This window comes from Hypomesus transpacificus, chromosome 12 (assembly GCF_021917145.1).
Source record: "Hypomesus transpacificus isolate Combined female chromosome 12, fHypTra1, whole genome shotgun sequence".
NCBI lineage: Eukaryota > Metazoa > Chordata > Actinopteri > Osmeriformes > Osmeridae > Hypomesus > Hypomesus transpacificus.
In genome coordinates this window covers 7,339,833-7,367,017 of record NC_061071.1, presented here as the reverse complement: position 1 = coordinate 7,367,017, position 27,185 = coordinate 7,339,833, and the positions used below count along the sequence as shown (strand labels likewise).

General features: G+C 47.2%; 1 protein-coding gene across 1 annotated transcript in view; it reads left to right on the top strand.

The window, feature by feature from the left end:
* zgc:152904 (uncharacterized protein LOC767777 homolog) overlaps window positions 1–22,981 on the top strand; it is a 34,476-nt gene extending 11,495 nt beyond the window's left edge. Inside the window, exons 5-15 of the mRNA XM_047031389.1 lie at window positions 412–557; window positions 3,128–3,278; window positions 4,487–4,674; window positions 5,124–5,220; window positions 6,768–6,941; window positions 9,323–9,442; window positions 9,578–9,699; window positions 11,021–11,195; window positions 18,210–18,417; window positions 20,474–20,593; window positions 21,712–22,981. Of these exons, the coding sequence (XP_046887345.1) occupies window positions 412–557; window positions 3,128–3,278; window positions 4,487–4,674; window positions 5,124–5,220; window positions 6,768–6,941; window positions 9,323–9,442; window positions 9,578–9,699; window positions 11,021–11,195; window positions 18,210–18,417; window positions 20,474–20,593; window positions 21,712–21,826 (1,616 nt within the window). The 3' untranslated portion in view covers window positions 21,827–22,981. The remainder of the gene's footprint in view (window positions 1–411; window positions 558–3,127; window positions 3,279–4,486; window positions 4,675–5,123; window positions 5,221–6,767; window positions 6,942–9,322; window positions 9,443–9,577; window positions 9,700–11,020; window positions 11,196–18,209; window positions 18,418–20,473; window positions 20,594–21,711) is intronic.
* The last annotated feature ends 4,204 nt before the right edge of the window (window positions 22,982–27,185 follow it).

The following is a 27,185-nucleotide window of genomic DNA, read 5'->3' as shown; positions in this document are numbered from 1 at the left end:
ACACTTCCCCCGGGAATAGCCAGGCACTCGCTGCATGTTCAGGGATCCCGAAAGCTTTCGAAAGAGTGCGAGCGTTTCTGCCGTGAGTGCTCCTGAATAAATGATTCCGTGGATCTGCCTTGCTGTGGTTTCACCTTCAGGAGGATTTCACTCCGTATCAGACGCCGGGAACATTCTGTCCTGTCGTACGTCCAGCTTGCTGTAGACCCTGCCTCACTTCTTATCTAGAGCCTGCCTCCGTCCCTTCTCCCGCTCCTCCTGTCCCACACGGCTGTGTCATGATGGCTCTCTTTGTTCCTTCTCTCTCCCTCAATCTCTCTCCCTCTCCCTCTCCCTCCCCCTCCCCCCCCCCCCCCCCCCCCCCCTTCCCCCTCCCCCTCCCCCTCTCCCTCTTCCTCTCCCTCTCTCCAGTTCTGCCCCACATCACCCAGCTGAGGAACGTGACGGCTGTGGAGGCCAGCGCCGCCATGATTTCCTGCGTGGCCGAGGGCGAGCCCCTTCCGGAGATCTCGTGGAGGAGAGCCAGCGACGGCAAGACCTTCTCAGATGGAGACAAGGTGCCGCACAACTAACAATGAGTGCCATTTACAGAAAACCGCGAGGACTGCGAACCTCTCCCCGTTCGCAAAGTGTCGGGTGTCGTGATAAATCACGCCGAGCGCATTCCTGTTATTTGACGGGCGCAACCTGTAATATTTCCCTCTCAGGTCACGTGCTGTATTATCTGTCCTTTTCGAAAAGATAGCCATGCAAATGAACAATAAATCGGCGCCAAAGGGACAATAGGAAGCAAGGATTCAGAAAACACAAATGACCCGTGTGTCATATCCTCATGTTTTTCCATCATTGTCTCCTGAACACAAACCTAATGTTCACAGCGAGGCTACATTAACAAAGATTGCTGATGCGTCGCTTTCAAAAAGGTCATTGCAGAGATGAATGAATGTGTGCATTGACTACAGCCTCTTCAGGTTGATAAATCACTCCGCGGAATCAGACTCAACGCGTCCCTACCCTTGCCGTAAATGCAATTATGGAAATGCGAGCGCAAACCAACACACCTAAACATGCGAAAACAAACCAAATCCGAGGCTTCCAGCAGCTCGATGTGATGGATGGTGCAGATCATTGAAAGCGTCGAGAGTTAGCTCTCTCTCTCAATTGCGATGCACATCTGCATATCCAGTTTGCGCACTGCGTCCCTTTCTCCAGGTGCGTTAAGCTTAACAGCACTTGCCTCGTACCGAGGTAATGTTGTGTGAATGTTATTTATTTTGATTTTTTTTACCAGGCAGCTAGAGTGTTTTAGCCCACACCGGAGAACACAAAAGCTCAGTGTGCTGCCTGGAAGTAAGTGATGAAGAGCGGGCCGACTATTCTGGTTTCGTCGCTTTGTGTCCCCAAGCCACAGGCAAGGCGACGTGACCGAAGGGCTGCAGCTTTCATTCAAACACGCTAAATAAGGATTTCAAGCGAACAGGCATAACCAAGGAAAAAAGGAACAGCCGAAGCTTTAGATAAGAATGGGGGGGGGTGGGGGACGACACACGTGTATTCAGCAGCGTGATACAAGACTCACCTTCCAGAGAAAGAGCTCCTTCTCTTTGTTTCCATCTCCTCCTCTCTCTCTCTCTCTCTCTTTACTTTTCTATTGATTTCTTTTCAATCTAATTTCCTCTCTATCACAATCTTTATGTCTCTCCTCTCCTCACTCTCCGTGTCTCTCTTTCTGTCACCTCTTACTCTCTTTTCTGTCTCCATCTTTCCGTCCCCTTCTCTTTCACTCTCTCTGTAACGGTGTGAAAACCGTGAAACTCGCTCTTCTGGTATGTAGCAGGCCACCCGCGTCAACGAAGAGCTAGCTTTTCTTTGGGGTAGTTGGTAGTGGTCGCGCTTGGCAAGTCAGAGGTCGTGCGTTCGAGCCCATTGAGTGGCGAACGACACCTTGTCGTGACGGAGCGTGGCTACGTCGGTTACATACCGTCACATCTCCCTCTCTTTCCTTGAGTCTGTCCGTCTCTGCTGTGCTGTCCCCATGTGCCAGTGGATGGGGACAGACAGGAACAGGAACTCACCTCTCTTCTCCTCTCTCTAAAGCAATCCATCCTGGGAATTACGAGATCAAGACTGGAGGAGAATACACTTAGTTAGAGGCAACCCACCACAACCCCCCCCCCCCCTCCCCCTAAAAGAAAAAACTATCAACCATCTACCCACCCACACACATGTACTGTACATGATAAATAAGTCAATATATACAGATTTAAATGTCCTATGCTGATCTGTACCCACCCTCCCCATGTAGGTAGTTATTCTTCTCTCAATAAATTGACTCCTTAATTCTAATCTAATATAATCAATTGTTAAAGGCCCATTATCCAGTAACTTAAATGAGCTCAGGCGCGCCCACACACTGAAATGTTTAAACATCCTTTTACACAAATTAAGAACAACTGTGTCAAGATTAAAGCAATTCATTCCAATTTCCGAGGTAAGACACGTTGTGTCCTGAGGACGGTTGGCAGTGAGAGCTAATGTGACTAGAGTGAAGAGGGGAGATGGGTTGACACAGGGACATTAGCAGGGGCCTGAGAGGGCATCGATTAGCAAGGCAGATCTATGGAAGGGGCGTGCGGACTGTCAGATCCACACAGAGGGGAGAGGGAGGGAGGGAGGGAGGAGCGGGGGTTGCCTGCAAAAAAAGTCCTAGCTGTGACAAAAACTTTGAGTTAAGCTCGGCTGAAGACCCCCGAAAGAGCAAAGCGTGATTATGACTCACCTGCTAGAATGTTCCACAAACTCATTGACTGTCCTCAATGATGTTTTCATACTTCATTATGCATGATGGTTGATTAGAGGGATGATTGCTAGTCCCAGTCTAATTGACCCTTGGCTTTCTATTGATACCATCTGTCTTCAGACTTATCTAATTAGGCTCAATCAATTGCTGGTCAATTACATTAATCATCACCGTCAATTCAATGAACACATTATGTTGGTGGTTCTGGAGGTTGATTAAAAAGGTCAACACACACAAGAGAAGCTTCACGCTGAGGGAAAAGTATGTAATCAGTTTTCTACCCTTTCTTTTGTATGCGTGTGTGTGTGTGTGTGTGCGTGTGTGCAGAGCCAAGACGGGCGCGTGGAGGTGAGGGGCCGTCACGGAAAGTCCATGTTGACCATCAGCGGGGTCAAGCTGTCCGACCTGGGCCGCTTCGACTGCGAAGCCCTCAGCAGGATCGGAGGGCACCAGAAAAGCATGTTCCTAGACATAGAGTGTGAGTATGACTTACGAGCAAGCAGCAAACCCATCCTCCACACACACGTGCACACACACACACAGTGCATATGTGCCCTGTCAAGTCACACCAGCAAAGAATACCGAAGGAGCTAAGAAATTCTGAAAACTGTTTTTCTTTCTACTTACCCTAATGAAAACAGAGTTCCATGCCCCGTAGAAATACTAATTAGGGAGAGGATATCCTGCTTCCTCATTTATTCCCTCTCCCCTCCCACAGTTCCTGGTGGACAAACCAGTTCCTGAAGTACATGTAGTTAATGAGCCTCAAACTGCAAGCCCAACTCCGCAGTTCCTTTTGCTTAATGGCCAACCGTACTGGACCCACCCTCATTATCTCTCTGGGTTTGTTTACCAATAGAAAAGGTCACGTCGCTGCCTCAACCAATCAGGCCAAAGCGAAACAAGCGCGATCATCGGCAGCCATGCTGGCCAGATGACGCACGCTTTAGGAAGCCGCGACGATGTAATAACCTCGAGAGTGGCGCGTCCACCGGCCTCGGCGCCGACCTCACGCCCCGTCACACCTGGGCACGTCGCGACCCGGGCTGTGGGTGGCTAAGCCCACCATCGCCCAGGCCGCTAATGAACTCATTTATGAAGTGGGAGTGTCAGGACGGCCAAAGATGCATGTTGGGCCGCGCGACAGAGCCGGGCATCAATCTCTTTAATGGAACCCCGCGAGCCGGCCATCAAACACCCATAATACCTCTGTGGCCACGAGGCCTGAGCAGTCCAGGAAGCAACCGTTCATTACTTGTGCCCGCAAATGAGCCAGCCTTTTTACTCCAGCTGGTGGTGCTGGTGGCGGTGGTGGTGGTGGGGGGGGGGGTGGTAATGGAGATCTCTCTCAGCATGAGGTGCCTACAATTAAGTCAGAGCTTTGCCTTTTTTCTTTTCCACCCTTTCTCTGGGAGGCTGCATCCCGGCATTAATGAAGCTCTTTCTCTCTCTTGGTCTCTCTGGGATCAAGGATATCAGGCCAAACAAGACATTTCCTTTTTACTTTGATCATCCGACTGGGCTCCACCTCAGATAGGAGTTTTTAATTTGGCTTCCCAATTTCTGTATCGCGAGCAATTTGTCTTCGGCATTATCTAATTAGCTCTGCTGGGTCGCTCGGTGGGGTGTTTAGCATAAAAATACATTTCCAAAAGGTCAAATGAGTTACCATCTCATTGTCTGTAGATGCGCCCAAGTTCCTGACAAATCACACCATCTTTTACTCCTGGGAGGGCAACCCAGTCAACATCAGCTGTGACGTCATGTCGAACCCTCCGGCCACCATGCTGTGGAGGAGAGAGCGCTTCACCATCTCTTCAGAGGGCACTGGCAACATCCGGATCCACACTGCCGAGGGCAGGTCCTTACTGGAGGTGGGTACATGTGGACGTCCTGATTGGTTGTGCTGAACGCGTCAGCTCTCGAGCACTTTAGAGTTGTTGTGTTGAATTCCCTGTTATAACTGTCTGTGCGCCCATCTCCTCGGACGCTGCAGTTGCACTTGTCTTTTACTGTTGCTGTTTTTATCGCTTCTCCTACTTTATTGTGGTTGCTTTTTTTGGCCATAATTTTTTTATTATAATTTGCTTTTTAAAGCCTACTGTGTGGCTATGGCCTTGCCTTTTCCAAAGACGTTCATTGTCCAGAATGACCTGTGTTATACAATGCATGATATGTGAGAACCAATAAATCTCTTTGACTGGACTTTGAAAAGGTTCACGTACCAACTAGTTCTGCAGATGCTGCTATGCACGCAGGCTCACAGAAAGGGACTCACTGGACTTGTGTTTGGTGGTTGACTGGACTGACTGCTTTCCTGCAGGTCACCCCTGTATCAGACCGGGACTTCGGTCGCTACAACTGCACTGCCAGAAACAACATCGGAGCCAAATACCAGGAGTTCATTTTGGCTCAGGCAGGTAGGACACAATGCTATTCCACTCCTCTCCCAGTCCCAGAAGATGACCTATTCCTCAGAAACCTCCTAAAACACATCATCAACGATGGAATAAGAAAAAAAGGGGTTGAACCAAAAATATCCAGCGGGCTATCATGATTTCGAGTAGGTAGGTCTGAATTCTTTTGATTGGAGAAAGCGCTGCAAGGATCATTCCACCCACTCAGAGCCCTGCGTTTTGCACTCACTCTCCTTTGTTGTGGATAACTGCCCCATTTCCCTTTTTCTTTCTCTCTGGCGATGAATTCAACCAGTGCTTGCGGACCCCCTATTTAGCCTAACCTAATCTCAAATAGTGCTTGCTGATTTACCATAGAGCGTGCTATTTACTAAAGTATCCCCTAATTTACGGTAGCACTAGCTAACACGGTACACAGTAGCACAGTCCAATTCGCTTTAGTGCCGATTCAATTACTCCATCTCCCACCGTCCACGTACTGTAGAAGTGGAACAGTTGTGGAAACGCTGACTTCAGAGGTAAAATACCCGTTGCTCCCTGCCAAAAGCACCCAAAGACATTCATATTGCATGGGATGGGTACAGCACAGTGGTAGAGCATGTGATTAAACATGTAAAGGTTGCAGGGTCGCCTCCCCCACGTTTGTCGTTTTGGATGAAAGCCTACTCGCCGAACTGAACATGTTATTCGTTGGATGTATGTAAAGTTCGCCCACTTTTTCAAGTCAGCGCCTATCAATAACTTGGTACCCCTCTCCATGACTAAACAGAGATTGGGGAGTCAGAGCGTGTGATGTGAGAGAGGAAGTCTCCGCTTTTTAAAACCCATTGCTTCCCCTCCAGCTGGGCCTGATTTGTCTTCAAAGCTGATCATTAAAAGCCAGAGAAGCTGCCGGCTAGTGTCTGCCTGTGCAGCCAGTTTCCCAGCTCCGTGCTCAAACTGGATCCTCCACCAGTTCCCAGGGAAACTGAGCTCGGGAGCTTACTCACTCGACACAAGCGAGCGGTGTTTACATCCCTCTGATGATGCGGATGAAGCAGAATACCACTCCGGAACTCTTATGACGCCATGTCTTACTCCGCTATACCTTTAGATCTTACACACCGGATATAAAGTTTCACCAGCAATTCTCTAGTTTGGGAAAGGACTGGCGGTTAGGTCCTGCTGTTGTACACCGTGCCACACTGAGAGAACTAATATGTTCCTGTTGTTCTAAGAAAGGGCTCCGTAGGACGGAGTGGGCCTCATTTGATTTGCCCGTGCCCCACCGTGTGACTCTGTCACATGAAAGGAAGTGTTTGTGCGATAACGAGGTGGCCGCTGATAAACACAATGGCCGCCGTCCTTTCAACAGCGCCCCCGTGTGAGATAATATATGTGCTAGCGTCTCCAAACCACAGGGAAGGTTCCCATGGAGATATTCAAAGATAGTCTCTGGGCCCGTTGATCAAAGAGAGCGATATTACAGACCGGTATATTTCCCGGATCTCAGTTGTTTTGTTTAAATGGGATGTATTGTATCTCCACCAACGCTGCTGTTGTTTTCCCAGACGTGCCGTCAAACCCGTACTCGGTGCGGCTCTCTGCCGTGTCCCAGCGGGTTGCCACGGTGACCTTCATGAAGCCAGACTCCCATGGGGGCGTCCCCATCGGTCACTACCTGGTCCACTACAAGGAGACCGGCTCCCAGGACTGGAGGGGCGTCAAGTCCCACGGTGTTCAGAGTGAGTGCCATGACGCCATCTCGTTTGTGTCATTATCATCCTCACTCGATATCATTCGAGTACCCATGGAAGGAAAGCAAGACAGGCTCATCCCTACCCAACAGCATTTGGGTCCCTAGCTAAACACTTGTTTACACTTAAAAATGCTCACCAGCTACCCCAGTGGATTTCATCACGATAGGCCACTTTAAAAGGGAGAAAAAAAAACTATCCCTGTGGTGTATTCCCTGTCCTGTGGAGTTTGCTGGCGTATGAGGAAGGTTAAGTCAAGGTTCAATCCTTCCCTGTTAGGCTCTGCCCAGCATAGTCAGGTTAGGATACTTGATCTAGGTTTTAAGTGTTTCTGTAAGTAACCTCAAACTCCCCCCTCCCCCCCCCCCCACACACACACACACACAAACACATTGATTGGTCCACGGCTCCTAATCGCCTCTGATCCTGTTGTACCCTCTCTCCTCAACGATCTTACCCATCCTCCTCGCTGCTACATGGGTCACAAGCTCTGAGCATTGGCGGAGGACAGGGAGAGAGGGGGAGATCAAGAGAGAGGGGGGAGGCAGAGTGAGAGGAGACAAGAGAGAAGGATTTTGCACACAAAAAAGGAGGGAGGGAAGCAGAGAGGGAGGCAGAGAGGCAGGGAGGCAGGGAGGGAGGGAGGAGACTGAGCAGGGAACACAGTCTTCTGAGTTCCCTCCTTGGCTCCATGATTCCAAATTGATTTGTGAGGGTCTCAGGGGAGAGTGAGCGTGATGTGAGGGACTTTGAAAAGGGGAAACTCAGAAGGACAAACGGCCGACGATAAGGAGGGCTGAAAAACCTGAAAGGCTTATCGCTAATATCCCTCTTTTTAGAGTCAATTACAAAACAGAGATGGAGCGGCACAAATGTTAAGCAGCCAGATTCACTGAGGTGGAGGGAGAGAGAGTGAAGGAAGGAATAAGACAGGCATTAATACAACAACAAAAAACAAGTGATTTCAAGCAAATGTATTTATTAAGTTAATCAACATTCACTTAGCTTAGATTTTTGTTTATATACCCATAACGCATAAACACTTCTCTGTCTCAAGGTGACCATTCATGTTCTGAGATAGAGAATGCTCTTCATGACCAGTCTGAAAGTGAAATGTATTTAATTATAGAAGCTACTACAGACCTCAGTCGCAATGGAGAAAATTCACCACATTACCATTGAGTATAATGAGTTGTCTCCCTCCTTTCATTTAAATGGCCTTCACAGATATTGAAGGTCTGTTGAAACCGTGGCAAAACATTAGGCTAATAGCTACTCACTACCATTTAGCTAACATCCCCCCATTAAAGAACTGCAAGTCAACCAGTAGCCTACCAGTCTGTGTACAAAAGAAGCCCAGGCTAGCAAAACAACAACTGTTTCCTCAAGTTCAGAGAGTCCTTAACTTTGAAGGAACGTCCTTAAGGGCTTTCGTTGGGGTCAACCTCAAACGCTATGTAAATGTCTATCCAAGCAACTCCCAATTTCCATAAAGTAGAGAACTGTGATTTGAGACGATGTGGTCCTCAGATCCTTAGTGTGCTCTGATCACATCCACACCCTGCTGCGATGCCATACATTGTGTCCTTTCATCTGCTGCTCTAACTGATGACGGCACTGTTATTGCTACTGCAAATAGCTTACAATAGAACAGCAAACATGAATACAAAATGTCAGATAGAGTTAGCGATTAGTTGGCAAGCGCGTCTCTTGCACCCAGTCGTGTTTGGGGTATGCAGAAAGGGGGGGGGGGGTTCATGGATGTGGCTTCAAATGCTCGCTGAAAATCCACCGTGGGAGTAGCAGCAGTGAAGAAAGGAACATTTCAAACCCCAGCTAGTGGAAGAGAAAATGAGGAGGGTGGTCCTCCCACTAGCTTAACAACGGTGGATTTGGACACAATGCAGTAGCACATGAGTACAGAGGAGCTCGATGTAAAAGAGAGTGCTCTATGGAGACCAGAGCTGTCCAGGCATTCCATTGACGGCCCGACACAATGGGTTTTCATTAGCGGCGGTATTGACTTCTGCAAGAAGCAGAGTTTTAAGGGTGTTATAAGCTGTGTTGCAGGGGAGGCTTTTAACATGCTTGCTGGATGCGTTTACCTTGGGGAACGGACCAATGCTGAATAAGTGAAGCATAATAGAGAAGAATAGGAATTGGAAGAATTGGACTTGGCGTCTCACGTGAATTCTCTCACTCACACACACACACACACACACACACACAAACAGTGCTCGGAGTTGTGCCGTGAATGCAGGTGTGAGTTCTTCTTTTTTTTGTTCTACTTCCAAGCAAAAGGGCTTCTTTGCCCGTGTGTCTCCATCAGCGACACTAATCCTCTTGACACTTCCTGGTTCCCTCCCTAGTGACGGTGTTGCTAACGAGCCTGGAGCCCAACACCACGTACGAGGTGCGTGTCGCCGCCGTCAACGGCAAGGGCCAGGGAGAGTTCAGCCACACGGAAACCTTCCAGACTCTGCCCATACGTAAGCATGGCTTCACCCCTCTCCCATCCTCTCCTTCCCTCACCTCAGCCTGTACCCTCTTCCATGAGATGAAACCATTTGTTTTCTGTCTTCCCTCCCCCCTGTCTCCCCCCCGCCCCACCCCTCCACCCACAGGAGAGCCCAGCCCCCCGGCAGTGCACGGCCAGAGGGGGGTGGGCAAGGTGTACCGGCTGGGGCTGGTCAAGCAGGACGACGGGGGCATGCCCATCGTGGAGTACATCGTCAAGTATAAAACGGTGAGGAGCGCAGGCTGCATGCGGCGGGCGCCATGATGGAACAGCAGAGGGAACAGCCAGTAGGGGCTCTTCCTTAAACGCTCTGGCTGTCTCTCTCAGGGTCTTTGTCTGGAGGAAGTGTGTGAGGGCTTTTCATCCGTCTACCGGCTCTGTGGAGTGTGTGTGGGCAGGGTGCCAATTACACTTGGAAAATGACTCTGTGTCGAGGACTTTGTTGATATATATTTGTTATTATATTATATATAAAATGTTCTTTTGTGGTGGAAATGTGCCATGTGTGGTGGGCAGGGCTTTGATGTGAGTTGTTTTTTTTTTGTTAGAGAAAGTGGGGGGTAAGAAATGCCTTTCAAAAAGAAAAGAAAACATAGCTACATATTCATTTGTTTATGAACACAAATAGCCATACCGCACAGACGAAAACAGACAATAGACCCCCCTCACACACACACACACACACGCACACAAGCCACATGAGTAACGGCATTTGAATAGATGGGAGCCTTCTGTCTCCTCAATACTAATATGACTGAGCAGGCATATCTCTGTGCCATAGAAAGCCAGACAGAGATTTGAAATAATGCTGTGGCAGATGAAAGTGCTTTGTGGAGGGAAGGTCAGGGTCTATCAGCCAGTCCTTTGAAGGCCAAACATGACCGAGCACTGGAAGAAAAGGACAATCCTTCACGCCTCACTAATCCTACAGCCTCCTCGTCCGAGATGACCCTGACGCAAGCGCGCGCGCAGTATCGACACACTCCCTCTGACACACACGCCCTTCTGTATCGGCGCCAAAAATACACAGTAAGCAACCCACACACCACCATACAACACACGGACAGACATCAACCGCATGGACAGGCTTTTCCCTTTCAAACCAGAACTCCATGACATGGAAAATGGAACCATGCACCGTTTGCCAAAAACCCATTCCACACTAGCCTGTGTGTTCTTCTGACATTTGGCGGGAAGGGCTTTGGAGGCTAAACGGTTGAATATGCATTTGGCATGCTGTCAAAGCACAGGCCCCCAACTGTGACACTTCAATTTCCTCCTCTGTGTTATTCTGTGATGAGATAAAAACCTGTTTAAAAAAGACAGGAGACGTGGGGAATGAAGGGATGGGGAGGGAAAAGGAAGGGGAAGGTGAGGGGATGAGTGGGAGGTGAGACAGGAGGGGAATGTGAGGGGAGGAGCGAGGGAGGGGGTGAGAACGGAAGGGTTGGTGAGGAGGGAGGGAAGGAAGTTAAGGTGAAGAGGAGGGGGGGGGGTCATTCCGTGTCCTCCCCTGCCTGTCTGACCCTCTCTCTCCCTCCCTCCGCAGGACAAGGAGGAGCAGTGGATGACCAAGCTGGTCCCAGGGCTCAGCGACTTTGCCCTGCTCCAGCCTCTGCAGTGGAACACCCGCTACGAAGTGGAGATCACCGCCCGCAACGTCAAAGGCCTCTCAGAACCCACCTTCTACCAGTTCTTCATGCCTCAGAAACCCGACATCACAGGTACACACACGTCTTAGTTCTGCAGCCTCCCCTGCACTGGCAGGAAGGTGTCTAGACCTCGACCCTGGTCCTCAGGGACCCCCTTGCCTTGGGTGTGTTACAGGTTTCCCACATCCCAACACGCCTGATTCAAATGAACGGGTTGTTACCCGGCTTCTGCCGAGCTAGATAACGACCCATTCGTTTGAATAAGGTGTGTTGGAGCCGGGAAACATCGAAAACATTCTGGGTAGGGGGTCCCAGAGGACCAGGGTGGAGAGGGCGGTCTAGGAGGGAGGGTAGTGTAAAGAGGTTCACTGTTTGAATGTTAACCTCTGTGTTCTCCGTCTGAATCCACTTCTGAATCATTGGTTGAGCCATTTTGGGGGGGATGGGGCGAGTTGAAAACACACACACACACACACTGCTATGCACACTTACGGACATACACGTGCACACCGTCTTGTATAATCCACCTACTGATCTACATCCTCTGAATTTTGATGCCCACACTCCATCTCCTGAAAGTTAGTCAAGGAGTGGGGCAAGGAAGCAGGATCAAATAGGGTGAGCGTTGATTCACCGATGCTGTTTGAAGAGTGTATCTCAAGCCATCAGCAGCCCTCCTGCATGTGGACTGAGGGAGACCGTGTCGGAGCGGAGAGGAATGTGATACTTATCTTATCCAACCACCCCAGGCCAGATTTGAAATGGGGCCACACCACACCTCCACCCCCCCCCTCCCCTCACACACACACACACACACACACACGTAACTAATTTGATGTGGTCGGACCCCGAAATGTTTACACGTGGCACCACACACTACCTCAGAATAGAAGCACGCAATCCCCCCCCCCCCCCCCCCCCCCCCCCCCGGACAGTGTGTTTTTCTCCAACGTAGCCCTGTCCTGGATTCTCTCCAGTCCCCCCGTAGTGTTAGTTTACCACTTGCACTCATCCGTGAACAAAAACAAGAAAGCAAAAATCTCGTTCCGTCGTTTCCATGCGACCCTCTCTCTCTCCCTCCCTGTCTCTCTCTCTCTCTCTCTCCCTCTCTCCCTCTCTTTCTCTCAGAGGCGGTAACCGTTCGTTTATTCTGCCTCAGATGGAGCCACTGTGTGCCTCTGTCATTACCGTGCTGGCTAAATCGCCCGTGAGTGTGTGCGCTGCTTTTCAAATGGAAAACAAGAGTGGGAACACGGCGCTAACGGCAGGGTCACTTCGATTGGCTGTCCCCTCTCGTTAGGGACCTCTGGTGCATGTTGGGAGGGAGGCCGGCCGGGTGGATGGAGGGAGGGAGGGAGACGGAAGGCAATGGAAGGGGTGAAAAGATAGCATCTCTGTTTCTGGGTCTGCTTTTGGGGATAACGCGGGGGGCTTTTCACCCGTGAAATCTCAGATCTAGGCGGGTGGAATACCTCACTGGTGGTGGATACTGGCAAAACCTGTCTCTCCCTGCTTTAATATACTCTACCCGTCATGCATATAGATGCCTTTCTTTCTCTCTTGCGCTCTCTCATTCTCTCTCTCTCTCTCTCTCTCTCTCTCTCTCTCTCTCTCTCTCTCTCTCTCTCTCTATCTCTCTCTTTCTCGTGCACACAAACACACACTCACAGCCTTTGTCAATTGAATAGAGGTGGGTACCTGCTGTCGCTCACTAAACAATCTCTCTATCCAATTCCCTCGCCATACATTATGCATTCAACAGTGGCTTTTATTGCTTTATTTTTCCTTTCCCACTTTTTCCTTTCTGTTTTTCTTGCCACGGACAACCTCCAAACCCCTTAACCCTGCCCTTCTTCCCCATAAACCTCTCCTGAAAAATGGCATTGATTGCCACCCTGTCCAGGGTCTCTTTTCAATTTACTCTCCTTCCCTCTATCCAGCTTAAATCATACAGATCCCCTGGATTTTTCCCCCTCCTAAATCACTGCGACCTCCCTCTTCCTGTCTCCATCTCCCTCCTTCTCTCTCTACCTCCTCCCAGTTTATACCTTTTGGACTGATTCACTGAACGCTTTTCTCTGTGTTGTGAAACCACCTGGTCATCTGAGCTCATTTGAGAACGGTGTCTTTCGCGGAGTTTCCGTTTCCCTTTTACGGCACAAATGTGCTGTTTGAAATGTCTTGCTAATGTTGGAATACAGACATGTTGGAGGCAGGAATGCATATTCAGACACCAAGTAACACTTGAGCAGAAAGCCTACCTGGAAAGGTTCCTCAGCAAATTGGGGGTTGTTTTGTTTTTTTACTGTCGTCCACTTGAGCAATTACTGCCTTCATAAATTTGGCGTACTTTCAAAAACAATAACAAGACGAGGCAACGTTTTGTACGATGATTCCTCACCACAGCCAGCAGAGATCGTTAAAATCAAGCTGTCTAGTTGAGGAGCTCACTTATTCAGTACTGTAAGTCTACCAAAGCCAGCCTCCACACAACTTTACCAAGACGAGGATAAGATATCATGCATGCACCCTATTTTGAATAAGACATTTACGCCAGACAAATGCAAAAAACGAGACAGGTAGTCCTAGATCCAGCCAATTCCCGGCCAATCAACACAACACCGTTTTCAGTCACACTGATTACAGGTAATCGGTGGCGCTGTCTCACTCAGACACGTCTCACTACCCTATGTTCTCCCTGGGCTCCCGGGTGCCTCACCGTCTCCTGTCCTCCCCTCAGCCCTGTCTACTCTCACACGTCTTTTATCGCCGAGCGCAGCAATCAACTCGGCGGAGACGCAAAAATGGCCGCCCATTTCGTTCCACAATCCTGATGGCCGAGAGGGTACTTTGCTCTTTGAAAGCTAGTTTGGTCCGTAATGCTTCGTTTGGGCTCACCATTTAAGAGGGATTGAAAGGCAGTTCCGGTGGCCGTTTGGGGAGACCGTCGAGGTGTGGAGCGACTGAGAGAGGCGCATCCAGAGGCTGTTAGGGAGAGCGACTGCATGGTCTGGCATGTGTCGGACGCCTCCATGACCCCTGAACTCTGGCAACGAAGGCACACGGCTGTTGGAGCCGTATGTGTTCAGAGAAAAACTAAACTCCAAGTCCCAGTTATGAGACTTATTCGAGTCTCAATTTACAAGGCGGGCCAATGTTGAGTAGACGTCGACTGGATGGTGGATGGCTATGAGCGCATTGTTACGAATGCTATCGATATCACGCCTTTATCAAAAGGCCTTACTATGAGGCGTAGCACACAAATTGAGCAGTCGGCTTTCATGCCAGATATCGATTTCAGAAACTTCACGTGGACGTCATTTGCGTGAATGCTTTAGACTTGGTGCGCTTTACACTTGACCATAACACTGCCTTTCAAAAACAACGACTCTTCTCAACAGCGTCTGACACAAGTCAATACAGTGTATGTAGACACCTCAAGGCTGCTAATGTTTCTATAGTATTATGAATAATCTACATTCAATTATTTGGCACCTCTTTTCTGGAATCATTTGTAGAGTACTTTTAAATTGCAATGCCTTTTGTGTGGTACTTGCTTTTGTTGCATGTTTGAGCTGTTATAAATTGACTGTAAAAAAATTGAAATATCTATTTTGAAGAGACCTGCACTTCAATGAGACATCCTGCCTGCAATCACCTTACATTACCTTGCTGTTTGTTTTTGCCACTCAGTAAATTATTTAGTCCCACACAATTTCCATGGCTGGGGATTGAAAACTGCAATTGTACATGTTTTATACATTTTATTCATTCAGCCGACACTTTTATCTAAACCAACGTACAAATAGTGCACATAGAAAGTAGATAAAGGGTATAAGGAAATGATAAGCGAAGAACCCACCTCTTGGAATCCATTTCCATTTACGAATGACCCAAAGGATTGGTGGTTATCTCAGTCGGATGTAATTTTCCATGTCCTTAAAGCTGGCTTTAAGAAAACTTTAATCATGTTAATGGCATCTAATAGACCCTTATTAAGGGAAAATCGACAGACCGGTCTCCCCATCGCTCTCCCCATCGCTCTCTCCAATCCTCTCTCCATTCTTCCTCTCCAGGCTGATTACCTCGGTTTTAATGGACGTGCTAGTGTGCCCGTGGTGTCCTCAAACACCACCAGCAGCACTTCACTAACCAACTCACTTAAGATTGTTCGCCTCCCCCACATCCACCAACACCTACGTTCATCCCTACACGCTTATCTAGAATGCATTAGCACCTGCTCACTTCCCAATCAGCAAACCTGGTTCAGACATCATTAATCGAGTGACTACTCTCAGATATAATCGAGTGAGCGTCAATCAGAGCTCAGGCCTAATGAGTAGATGCTGTCAGAGCGAGGTGCATTCTTTATCTCCAGGATATGTTGGATGGCCTGCATTAGCAGGTAAAAAAAAAAAAAACTGCTAATGGGAATATAAATCAACAAACAATCAGAAGATAGTTTTTTTTCAGGTTGAATGCGACAAGGCAATAATATGAATGATAGTATACATTTGTTTTTGTTTTTTTACCTGCAGTAGAAACAAAATCAGAGTACAGTATTCAATCTGGTTGCAGGAAGAGGTCTGTGGTTAACTCTGTTCTCGGAGGGACTTCAAATCCCTTCAGATATGATTAGACATCTTTATCTTCTCATAGTCACTGCGGTGCATCCAAAGGTCTAAAACATTCACCTCCTGCTAATGAAGTTTATGTCAAAGGGAGAGTTGGAAGTTTTGTTATTGAAGCCATGTCATGGTAATACATTGAATTCATTTGAATACTCAAGGAGGCCTGTGTAGCCAGGGGCAATTAATTGACAGTGCAGAACAAGAAAGAGAACATGGTTTTTCCCAGCGCGCCCTGGCTCCCTGTTCACTCAGTCATCTGCAGAGACCTTGAGAGTTTGATACAGTCATTGCATATGCAGCACACTGAAACCTTATTACACCACTACCATCATTTGAACATTGAGATGCCTAATGGACATTTACTCCATGTTCCCGTCAGAAACGCATTTCATTCAGTTTGGCTGGATTCTTTTTCATTTCACCTTATTGCTTGGCAAATTGGAAATTGGAGGTGTGGAAAGAAGAGAAGCGATGTGTATGTCCCCCTGGCTTGCTCGCAGTCCTTCTCATTTAAAATGTGTTGCTTCCCATCCTTTGATTCCCTCCAATAATGCGGAGATCAAACCAGACCGGTAATGGAATGCAAGGCAAGGAGCTGCCGTGCTCAGGCTAACGGAGGGATGGTTTCGTGTTACGGTCCATGTGCCACTGTACAAAAAAGCCAAAGAGGTAATGAAATCTCTGTCTCAGAATGGCGTTTTTTGTTGTATCCTTCATGTAGCTGGGAGAGGCCTCACATTGTCTAGTGTATTTTTCCGTCCTTTCATTTAGGGTCAAAGATTTAAGTGAAAGTTGATTTTTGTTCCCGTGTTTGCATAATCTAGGGAGACATATTCATAGAAAAGAGGACCAGGATGGACAAACAATACACAGAAAGTTGTGTACGATGTGAGTCTTCTGAAATAGCTGTTGTCGTTCAGCGATTACTGAGAGTCCGACTGAACTGCGCAATCACATTATTGTTTTTGTTTTTATCTATCGATCGTTTATGCCCTTTCTTTATGTGCAAATTGCTCACAAGGTCTTCACTGGAATTCATGTCCCCCAGTCTGTCCTCCCAAGGCAGTTGGGCTGTAATTGAATAGTGACATTTTATGTGAATGGTTATAAGGCAATTAAATTTTAGAGTGCATTGTGAGTGCTGTGGTTTATTAGGCATTGAACAGATTTATTCATTGCATTATCAATGGTTATCAGAATAAGCACAACACAGTAATTGATGTAACACTAACCCCACAGAAAAGTGATCATGATGATTCTTCCTTTTTCTTTGTGGTTTGTCGTGTCCTTTGTCCTTTTAAGTTATTGTTCCGAAAAAAGTGTTATTATTGTTGTAGTTAATATGATTGCAAACACATAATACTAATTTGATGAAAAGAAAGCTGAGAAAGGTCAAACAACTGATTATTGTACTCCTTCCTTTGAGACAAGCAAGGTGTTTACGCTCATCTAAGCTCATGTGTCTTGAACAGAATTCAGATTTAAACGTGTGATAACAGCCCTGTGGCCCTCTCAGGAAATATTGATCGAATCCAAAAGGCTGCCGCCTCAAATCCCACGGAGGCCACAGGAAAAACACAAGCTCTGTTCATTTGAATTCCTAGCCACAAGGCGCTCTCTCTCTCTCTGTCCTGGTCTCTCTCTCTCCCCCTCTCCCTCTCTCTCTCTCTCTCTCTCTCTCTCTCTCTCTCTCTCTCTCCCTGTCTCTCTTCCTCTCTCTCTCTCTCTCTCTCTCTCTCTCTCTCTCTCTCTCTCTCTCTCTCTCTCTCTCTCTCTCTCTCTCTCTCTCTCTCTCTCTCTCTCTCTCTCTCTCTCTCTCTCTCTCTCCCTCTCTCTCTCTCTGTCTCCGACAGATCGTCATGCTACCGCCAAAGTAGAGGTGTCTCGTTAGCCAGGATGCCTCTCTGTGCCGATTGCTTCAGCCTTGAGGTTAGGTTAGCCAGAGGGCTGGGCACAGTTGGCCCGAGGACGGTGTGCCCGTGAATTTACCTCGGACCTGTCTGGGAGACGCTGTGTGTGATTAAGTCCAACCCCAAGGTCACCACTCGCAATCCTCTTTCCAGTGGACACAAACAGGTACCAAGCCTGGGGTGTGCTCATAATGAGCTTTCATACCGCAGTGGCATTCAGTGAACAAAGTGCTGTGTTTGGGGTAATTGGCTCTTGTGAGATGTTTTGGGAGCGAAATGATTTGGATCCCTTTTGTTTTGGTCTTCAAGGCAAGTTTCTCACACGTCATGTTTGTCATGTGTACGGACTGTACGTGGTGAGCTCGCCGTACTGTACTGCATGTATGTATGTCCTGTCTTTCCAGCCCCAGTGACTACTCCCAGCCAACGAGTCGACACCTAACGACCACCCTTGCTCGAAAAGCACACTGAAACCCTCTCTATTCCGGTGAGTCCTGGCCTGCCCTGACTGACCGTGCTGTGTGTGTGTGTCTGTCCTGCCTTAGCAGAATCCCTGTTCAGCGGTCTGGGCTTGGGGCCAGTGGTGGGGCTGGGCCTGGCCGGCCTTCTCCTGGTGCTGGTCCTGATCGACGTCAGCTGCTTCTTCCTGCGCCAGTGCGGCCTGCTCATGTGCATCACCCGCCGGCTGTGCAGCAAGAAGACGGCCACCAGCGGCAAGAGCAAGGAGATGGAGGAGGGGAAGGCCGCCTACCTGTGAGTGACCTTTCACCTTTCGTCTTCAGGCCGAGCGCCCTTCACACGGCGTTGGGCCACAGTTAGTCTGGGTTCTGTGACGGTAGTCGGCGAGTCACGCATTTCGAAGAACCCGCTGACGTCCATATCGGTCTCAGTGCGGGGGTTCGTAAATGAGCGGCCTTGAGACTATTGACATGCACTGAATGTCACTTCATTGATGAAGAAACCTCCAGTTTCTGTTTCATTCTGTTCCCGTTAATCACGCACCAATAATTCATGCTTCACTCCACACTATGCACTCTTTCAAATATATTTTAAGCCAATTTTTTTGTCACTGTTTCGGTGAGTGCGTGTGTGTGACTGTGTCTTGACATGCATCTGTGTTTGTGAGTGTCAGTTTGAAGGTGTACCACATGCTTATCTGTGTTTCAGCCCGCCTAAGCATGCCATTAAAAAGATTTCTTAAGAAAACCCAGATAACAGTGTTTATTGCACCAGCACAGTGATTTTCAGCGTCCTGAAGTTGCTTTCAAAATGAGCAGTCACGTAAGGTGCTGCTGATCAGCATAGCCAGGACATCGCTAGGCTGTGACTAGTCAACTGTATGTCTGGGGAGGGGAGAGGAGAGGAGGGGGGAGAGCAGAGGAGGGGAGGGGGATATTCTGCTGAGTCACTGAGCTTAATGGAGTGTGGGTGTGTGAGTGAGTGAGTGAGTGTGCAGTACTTGCGTGTGACTGGATACAGAGAAGGCAGGCTGAGTCAGATTCAAGTCTTTTCAAGAACGTCAGCTATTTGTATTTGGAACCTCAAGAGATTTTGAGTCTTCTATCGGTTTTCATACATCATGTAAATGTTCCACTTCTCATTACAATAAATGTCAAATATAAAGAGTGTTATTACAAAAGTAAGTGAACAATTACATTCAGACCGAGTTTTAGTTTTTACTATAGAGTTGACACAGGGCTGTCAGACGTGTCAGTACAGTAAACCTTGCTCCAAACTGTACATAATGCCATCCCCTAACTCTACTTTATATTGTCACCAAGTAATTAATTGGCTGATTAAATATTCATTGGTTTCATTTATGCACCATTTCAGCATTATTGGTAACTAACCAGAACACAAATTTGCATTAGTAATCTATAAAATTGTTCATTTAGTTACATATTTGATGTAATTTAGCCTGGCATTATTCGTTTAATATTGAGGAGGAATGTGCTCATGTGGAAAGGTGCTTTGTGTCTTCTTAATGAATTCCAAGAATATTAGAATAAGAATACCAGTATTTTGTGCTCATCTGGGAGGCATATACTGTTTGGCCGCAAATTTAATTGGGAATATAATGAATTCAGGAACTTGAAGTACTATGCCTTTTTAAATTGCTATTGCCAAAAACCACACGGCAAGCACTATACATAATTTAATTGAATATTTTCTCATCTTGCAGTTGCATTTAAAGTGATAAGACTGCAATAATTTTAAAAAAGCACAATTACCAAATTTAACAATAATTTACAATAATCACCTATGTGTGATTACGTCGACCAGAACCAATCCGGTTCCTCCTTTCCCTGATGTGCTGTCACTCTCATGGCTGTGAGTATGGCAGACTTATTAGCGCTTAATGACACAATCATGAACAAGTGCTCAAATAGTTTGTTAACTGTAAACTGTTGTGAGATGGATGTGTTTATAGATGGGTGTCTAACTTGTCTTCCAAACCTGTGTAAAAACCTCATACAGCATGATGTACAAAGTCTTTCTTTATCTAGTCATAGTCGAAGGTTTGAACTCTAGGCCGCGAAGCCCCTCTCCACCATATTCTCCTCCAAAGCTTTGTTGTGGATGTCCTCATTGCTGTAACTAACACTACAAAAGGGAAGCTTGGGCACGCACAAGCACGCACACACACTGACCTTCACTGATTGCCACCTCTCTGTGTGTTAAACATGACTACTACTGATAGCAAAACGGCACGCGGAAAGCTTGCTTTGTGTCGCAAAGTCCATCATGCCTGTGTGTATGCGAATGGGTGTGTGTGTGTGTGTGTGCGTACGTACGCGTGTGAGAGCAGGGGCGATGGGTCTAAGGATCCCATCGTTGAGATGAGGACAGAAGAGGAAAGAGGGACTAACCTGGACGAGGGGAGTCCAGTGAATGAACCCAATGAGACCACTCCTCTCACAGAACCAGAGTAAGAACCTGCACGGCCAGATACGCAGGGTTCGAAGCCTGGTCCCTCCTGAAAGCACACCCAGACAGTGTCTCGGCCCTTGGGTCAAGCAGGGGCAAGGGCAGGGCCCGTATACAATATATCCACAGTCAAAATCTGCTGTTGCACTCAGTTCTTCTGCCAGTTGGACGCTCAATATGCGCTCGATAAATGAACACAAGGGGCTCAATAAGTAATTACGTCAGGTGGATTTGTACAGTGGGACAGGGGGTCATTCTGTCACTCAAGTTAGCCAACATGGGATTCAGTCGGCTAACTTAAATGTTCAGGGTCAAGTGGCCAACACAAGCATTGATATGGCTGAGAAGCATTGAGTTGGCTAACACGTGTGTTTGCGGTGGCTAACACTGCGATTGATGTGGCTGACACAAACGTTAAGGTGGCTAACGCAAATGTTGAGGCAGCTAACACATGGTGCCCAGATGTCAGGTGACTAGTTAACACCACTGTTCTGGTGGATAACGTCCTTGTTCAGATTCCTAACACTAACGTTTAGGTTGCTAACAGCACATCTTTAGGTGAGGTGACTGTGTGTGTGGTGTAGAAGGTCCTGGATGTTGTCTTACCCCCAAAGAGGCTCTCTGTCCAGGCATGTGTTGGTAGGCTTGCTGGTGTTGACATTGTGTTAACTTTGGTATCGGTGGTACGAGGAGCCTGTAGATGATCTATTCTTGTTTATGAATCCATTTTCCTGCTGTTTCCCTGTTCGTCACCATGGAAACATCCACTTACCACAACACCTTACAATCTCATAGCTCATCTTAATGAGTACTTCAGGTAATTAAATAAACTGGAACAGTGCATGCTGTTATTTGGAACACCTTTGAATCTTCTGCAGTCTGTCATAGCATAGAAAAAGCATCCTAAGCCCATTTTCAACGTTTTTCATCCTTTTTTCCCTGAAAATGTTCACCAAAAGGGCAAAACTGTAACCCAAAATTGAACCGACTACGTTAAGATGTGTCCGCATACCGAATGATGAAGTGTTAGCGTTCATCATTTCAGATTATTCAGACTGATGCCAAGGCACATTACGTTGATGGTACAAGCCGATTTCTCTCTCCATTTTGACCCCACAGGAAGTTACCCCTGAAGGAAGAGAACGGGAAGGAGACCCTGAAGCCGGATATGATCGAGATCAAAGTTCACAGCGAGAACAGTCTCCACACAAAGCAGGAGGACAGCAAAGCGTAACGAGATCCAACGCCCTGCGCCGTCCACCAGAACATTCCGAGCTCCCTCGCCCCGAGACCCAAACCCAGAAAAACAAACACACACCCCGACGAGGAAAAAAAGAGGAGTACAAAAGAAAAATACTTCGGTTTGTAATTATGGTTCTGTAAATATAAAATATGAGAGGGCAAAATGTAGGCACGCAGAGAGACGCGTGCTCGGGCCCATTGATTGGTAAAGGCTCTCCGTATCAAGGATGGCTCCTGTTCAATACACTTATTGATCAGTGGTTGTATATTGGTTTTGGTGTTTTGGTTGGTTTCACGTTTTTCTTTGTTGTTGTTTTCCCTTGGCTGTGGCTTTTCTAGTGCTTCTGTCTTGATTTGACACCTCACTTAGGAATTGTTTCCTCTCATCATTGGTACACACACACACACACACATGTTGTAGACAAACACACACCTACATGGAAGAAAGTACTGTACCAATTCCCGTTCCAAAGGTCCCTGCTATGACTAAGCTCTCCCATCACCTCCACAGACTAACCTATCGTCCCTGTGGTCGAGTGTATAAACCACCTTGCCGGGGCCAGCACACACGCCAGTCCATCATACAAACTGTGTGTGTGTGCTTGGCTATGACTACCCATTTATCTCCTAGCGGCTCCGAGCTAGCACCAAACCTAAACCGAGCCATGTCGAGAGACAGCACCATGCGAAGCAAGGAGCCACAAAGTTTGACACACAGTGACGCTCAATTAGCAGCTGGTTCAAGGGCTTCTGAGCGGGCCTTTCCATGTTGTCCTTCCCTCGTTCTCATTTTGCGATGATAAACGTCTGAAAATCAAACAAAGTGGAATCATCGTCCTGATGTTCAGCTTTGTCTCCAGCCGAGAGCATGTGGTGAAGAGTCTGCGCCGTCACTGCAAAAAAAAGCTATTTTCTGTGTAAATACAGTTTGCATATCTGATCAAAGGAATTTGATTTTGACTGTCAATCTGCCACTGCTCTTTCAGTTCTATAACATGGTTTTCAGTTCCCAAGCACTGAGGAGAACAAGAAGAGGGCTATACTGCATCAGGCAAATGGAAGATCAAAAATTGGCAACCATGCCAATTTGTCTAAATTGTCCTGGAAAAGAAGATCATTAGATAATAGAATTGAATTGTAAACAGGGTTCCAGGGTGGGGGCGTGTGGGGGGAGGGGGGCTGGAGGGGTCAAAGACGCTTCAGAAGTCTACAAGGACCCCTCTGATCATTTAGTTTTTATTATTTTGCGGTCCCCTCCCACAAAACTGCTTTTTTTCAGTAGGGCTTGATGTAATTTTTAGAAGTGAAAATCAGGCTAATCTTAAGTTATTGTTGAAATTCCACTTATAAGATTTCATAATATAAAAAAGTGGAAAAGATATGATTAAGATAGCAAAATAGTCTTCAGACGTTTTGATAATGACATTTTAGTGGACCCTCCAAGAGTCATTGGTCATTTCAAACCCTGATGGTAAGACCACAAAACTGAGACAACTCAAATATTTAGCCTCTTTATAGGGATTGTATAAATATGCTTTTCAAAATTCTGGAAGACACTTGTTAAAACGGTTGATGGATATACCAATATTGTGCAGTGTTGAGAATTGCTGAGCTCTGAAGGCTGGCTTGTGTTGACGCCGTGGGTTTGAGCACTGTTTCCCACGTCCTTGTGAGGTTTTGACTGTGATGAGGGTTCAGTGTTTCCTTCTTTTCTCGTTTCTTGTTTTCCCTCAGATGTCGACGATGAACAAGAGTGAACATTACGTTGTTCCTTTATTTGTACAGCAAACTAACCGGGAAACATATTCAGTTTTTCAATGATTTGCCTCCTGTTCCATCTCCAAGGACATGTTTTGTCAGGACAAAAAAATAATTGATGTGCATCCAAATGAAATGTGAACATTGAATGTGGTCGTCATACAGTTTTGTGAGTAGTTATTGAAGATGAAAAAAGCAACCACTAGTACTCAGTGTGCTCAAGTCAACGTCAAGACTTTCAGGCTCATGACTGGTCTCATTTCAAGTCATCAGTTTTGCCATCAACCAGCAACGTCCAGATTTGGATCTCCTCAAGAATAGAGAGATCTAAACACAAAAGTATTTTTTGTGATGAAATTATGATTAATGTTGACTATTAATGATGTATAATGTTCAAATGACCAAAACCGTCTATCCTGTTGTTTTGCGTCCCACACGTAAAAGGCAGAGATTTACAACCTGATTTAGTACCTGATTTGGAATGGAAAATGTTTTTGTCTGTTAATTTTCTTTACTCTGATGTCGTCATGTTATTGTAAATAGGTGACAAAAAAAAAGATATTTTACAAAGCTCTTATGTAAATATAACCAGGAGGTCTGTCGTTTTTCAAATCAAACTGGCTTGGCTGTCTTGTGAAAGCTCTCCGGATGAATAGCTTATTTTGTTTAGCTCTGTTTTTCAGAGTTCAGTGACAGTGTAACATGGCTTCTTACTCTTCTTTTGCCATTCTCATCAGAAAACATCAAGACAAGATTTCCCAGAGCTTCAGCAGAAGCTATTAAGACGTTAGCATGCCTCTTTCTTTTCCTACTACCCCCTTGCTGTGGAAAACACCCAGTCCCACTTTGCTTTAATTGTGTCTGACTACCACTGGTCTAAGACCACGGCAATCTCAGTTACCAAACGAATCTTCACAGTGCCAAGGTTAGAGATTCAAACTGCTGGGGATATTGATGATTGACTCTGATTGAAGAAACAGAAAGTTTGGAATGCTGGGAAACGGAGTTCATTCACCCGAGTCACACATCTTAACGTGTGTGTGTGTGTGTGTGCGTGCGTGTGCTTCGATTCTGAATACTCAGACGAAAAACCAGATGATGGAAGTTTATGTTGGTTATCTATAGCCTGCATGTCTGAGATTTCCCCTCTGTACTGCTTCTCAGGCTCTATTGGTTTTTATCCCCCACCCTCATAAAACTGGCTTTGTTTGTGACAAGCCCTGGTACCTACCCCCCCCCCCCCCCCCCCCCCCCCCCCCCCCACACACACACCCCCCCCCCCCACCCCTCCATCCCCAAGCCGCAGCCCCAGAGTTGCTCTGTATTCTGTTACGACCACTGTAAATAAGGAGCACTGTCTGGCGGCCATGAGATTTGTACATGTTCTTTTATATCTGAATATCAGTCTACTCCCCCCCCCTTCTCCTACTTCACTCTGCTCTCACTTTACATCTCTCTCTCTCTCTGTCTCTCTCTGTCTCTCTCCCTCTCTGTCTCTTTCACCCTCTCTCTCTGACATCCTCAGCCCTGCTCTGTCTCCTTGCAGGGAGTAGTACAGCTGTGTGTTTGAGCTCAGTATGTTGGTCCTCCGGTAACCCCTAGCCACCCTCTCCACCTCCCAGACTAAGTGTGCTTACACAGGGGGCTGGAGCCTGTCCAGGTCTCCTAGTGCCTGGGAAGCACCTACCAACCACCTGCCTTTCTGTCTCAGCTGTAAATAAACATGTCCTGGTATAAGATGACGTGTGTTGCAGCTACTTCTTCACGGGTCATTTCCTGTCTCGTCTGAAATGGGTTCGTTTTGTTGTCTGCCGTATGTGCATTTCTAACCTTTATAACAGTAATCCTGACTCCCTCCTTGTCAGTCAAACATTTACCATGGGTTTCTGAAAGCAATATGATGAAGGAAACTTTTGAGTCAAGTCTGCTGCAAAATGAAAACTTTTGTAATGGGAGAACTGAAATGCTTTAAATTTAGTTTGCCCTCCGAGTGAAAAAATACTTGTTAAGGTCATTCCTGAAATCAAATCTGATTTGAGAAAGAACAAGGCTGCTTCTTTAGCAAGCTTTCTATTTCAAAAACGTTTTTAAGTAAAGATGATAGCCAAAGAAAGATTCAAAATAGGAATCCTTTTTTTCCGGCTGTGTTGCTCGACTGAACTGCCCCCTCTTCAAAACTCATTTGAAGTTTGAGATAACAGTTCATGCTGCTCTCTCACTCTTTCTCTCGCCACAGTGAGAGGCTCGGGGCTGATCGCCTGATTGGCTCCAAGGGTTCTTCTATGTTAATGAGGTAGTCAAGGGGGAGGCCATTACTACATCAAAGAGATGGCCATCTCTTAACAGCTTATCAGCCACAACAAGCTCCGAAAGAGGCCTCGTTTGAAAAGGCACTTCCGTATCGGAGATCTCTCCTGGGCTGCAGGGGTCAGCATCATTACCCAGTGTTCATCAGTGGTTCCTAAATACATCTCAATGAGTGAATGAGACACTATTCTTGGACCATGTAGTACCCGACGTGGAGCGTTTTGACTGTCCACTCAATGCTGTGCGCACAGACACAAGTCCAGCTGCACGAACACACGTGTGTGCTCGCTCGCACACACACAATGAGAAGTCGTTTTCCCCATGCGCAGTGGTAAAGTCCTCCTCTGCAGGAACAGATGCCTCGGTAAGCCTTCAGGTACATTTCCTCCTAATCTTCCTGTTTGCAGAATCTCCCATGGTGCCGTGTGCTGACAGAACTTTAATCCTTACAATAGGGAACTTTGGGAAAAGAAATCTGTAAAAAGAATATTTCGTATCATTGTTGCCCACACGCCCACATACGCGCACGCATCGTCTCACACACACACACACACACCCTGCTATACAAAACTTTGCCTATGCGTACAGAGGCGTCCCTGTAAAAGTCTCCGCCACATGAGAAAATCCTCTGGTAAGCCTTTTGGCAGGTGCAACTTCCGCTCCTTAATCTTCACGGTTTCAGAATCTCTCATGATGCTGAGCAAGGTATCCAGGGGCTTGTCTTCCCCTCGATAGCGAGGAAGGGGGCTAGGGGTGGGGGGGAAGGGAAGGGGGCTCGGGGTGCAGGTGGAGGGATGTGGGGAGACGGGGGGTGGGGGGGGGGTCCTGGAGGGGCACGTGCGATAACTACTTGCTAATCAAGTAGCGAATAAGTATGTGTGTGTAATCAGGTAGAAGGGTAGCGCCTCTGCTGAGCTTGCCTGCCTGTCTGCCTGTTGCCTGGCTGCCTGCCTGTCTTACTGACTGCCTGCAGCCTGCCTAGGGCTCTGGCTGACAGACAGCCGGCCAGGCCCTCTGGTAGGATCTCTCGGTGGCGATCAGGCTGGTTGGAAAAGAAGGAATGACAGGGACGCGCGAACACCAAAGTCCTCTGAGAGGAGGAGCAAGAACAAAATTATTTCTCTCCCCCAGAAACAGATTAGAGCCAGAAGTTTCGAAAGATTGACACTGCAGCAGTTTCTGTGAACCCCAACTATATGCAATGAGAAAAACACATAAAAGGCATGCTGGGCACATGTCTGAAAACGTACTGTAACTCACTCTTCCGCTGTCCCTGAAAGCCTCTA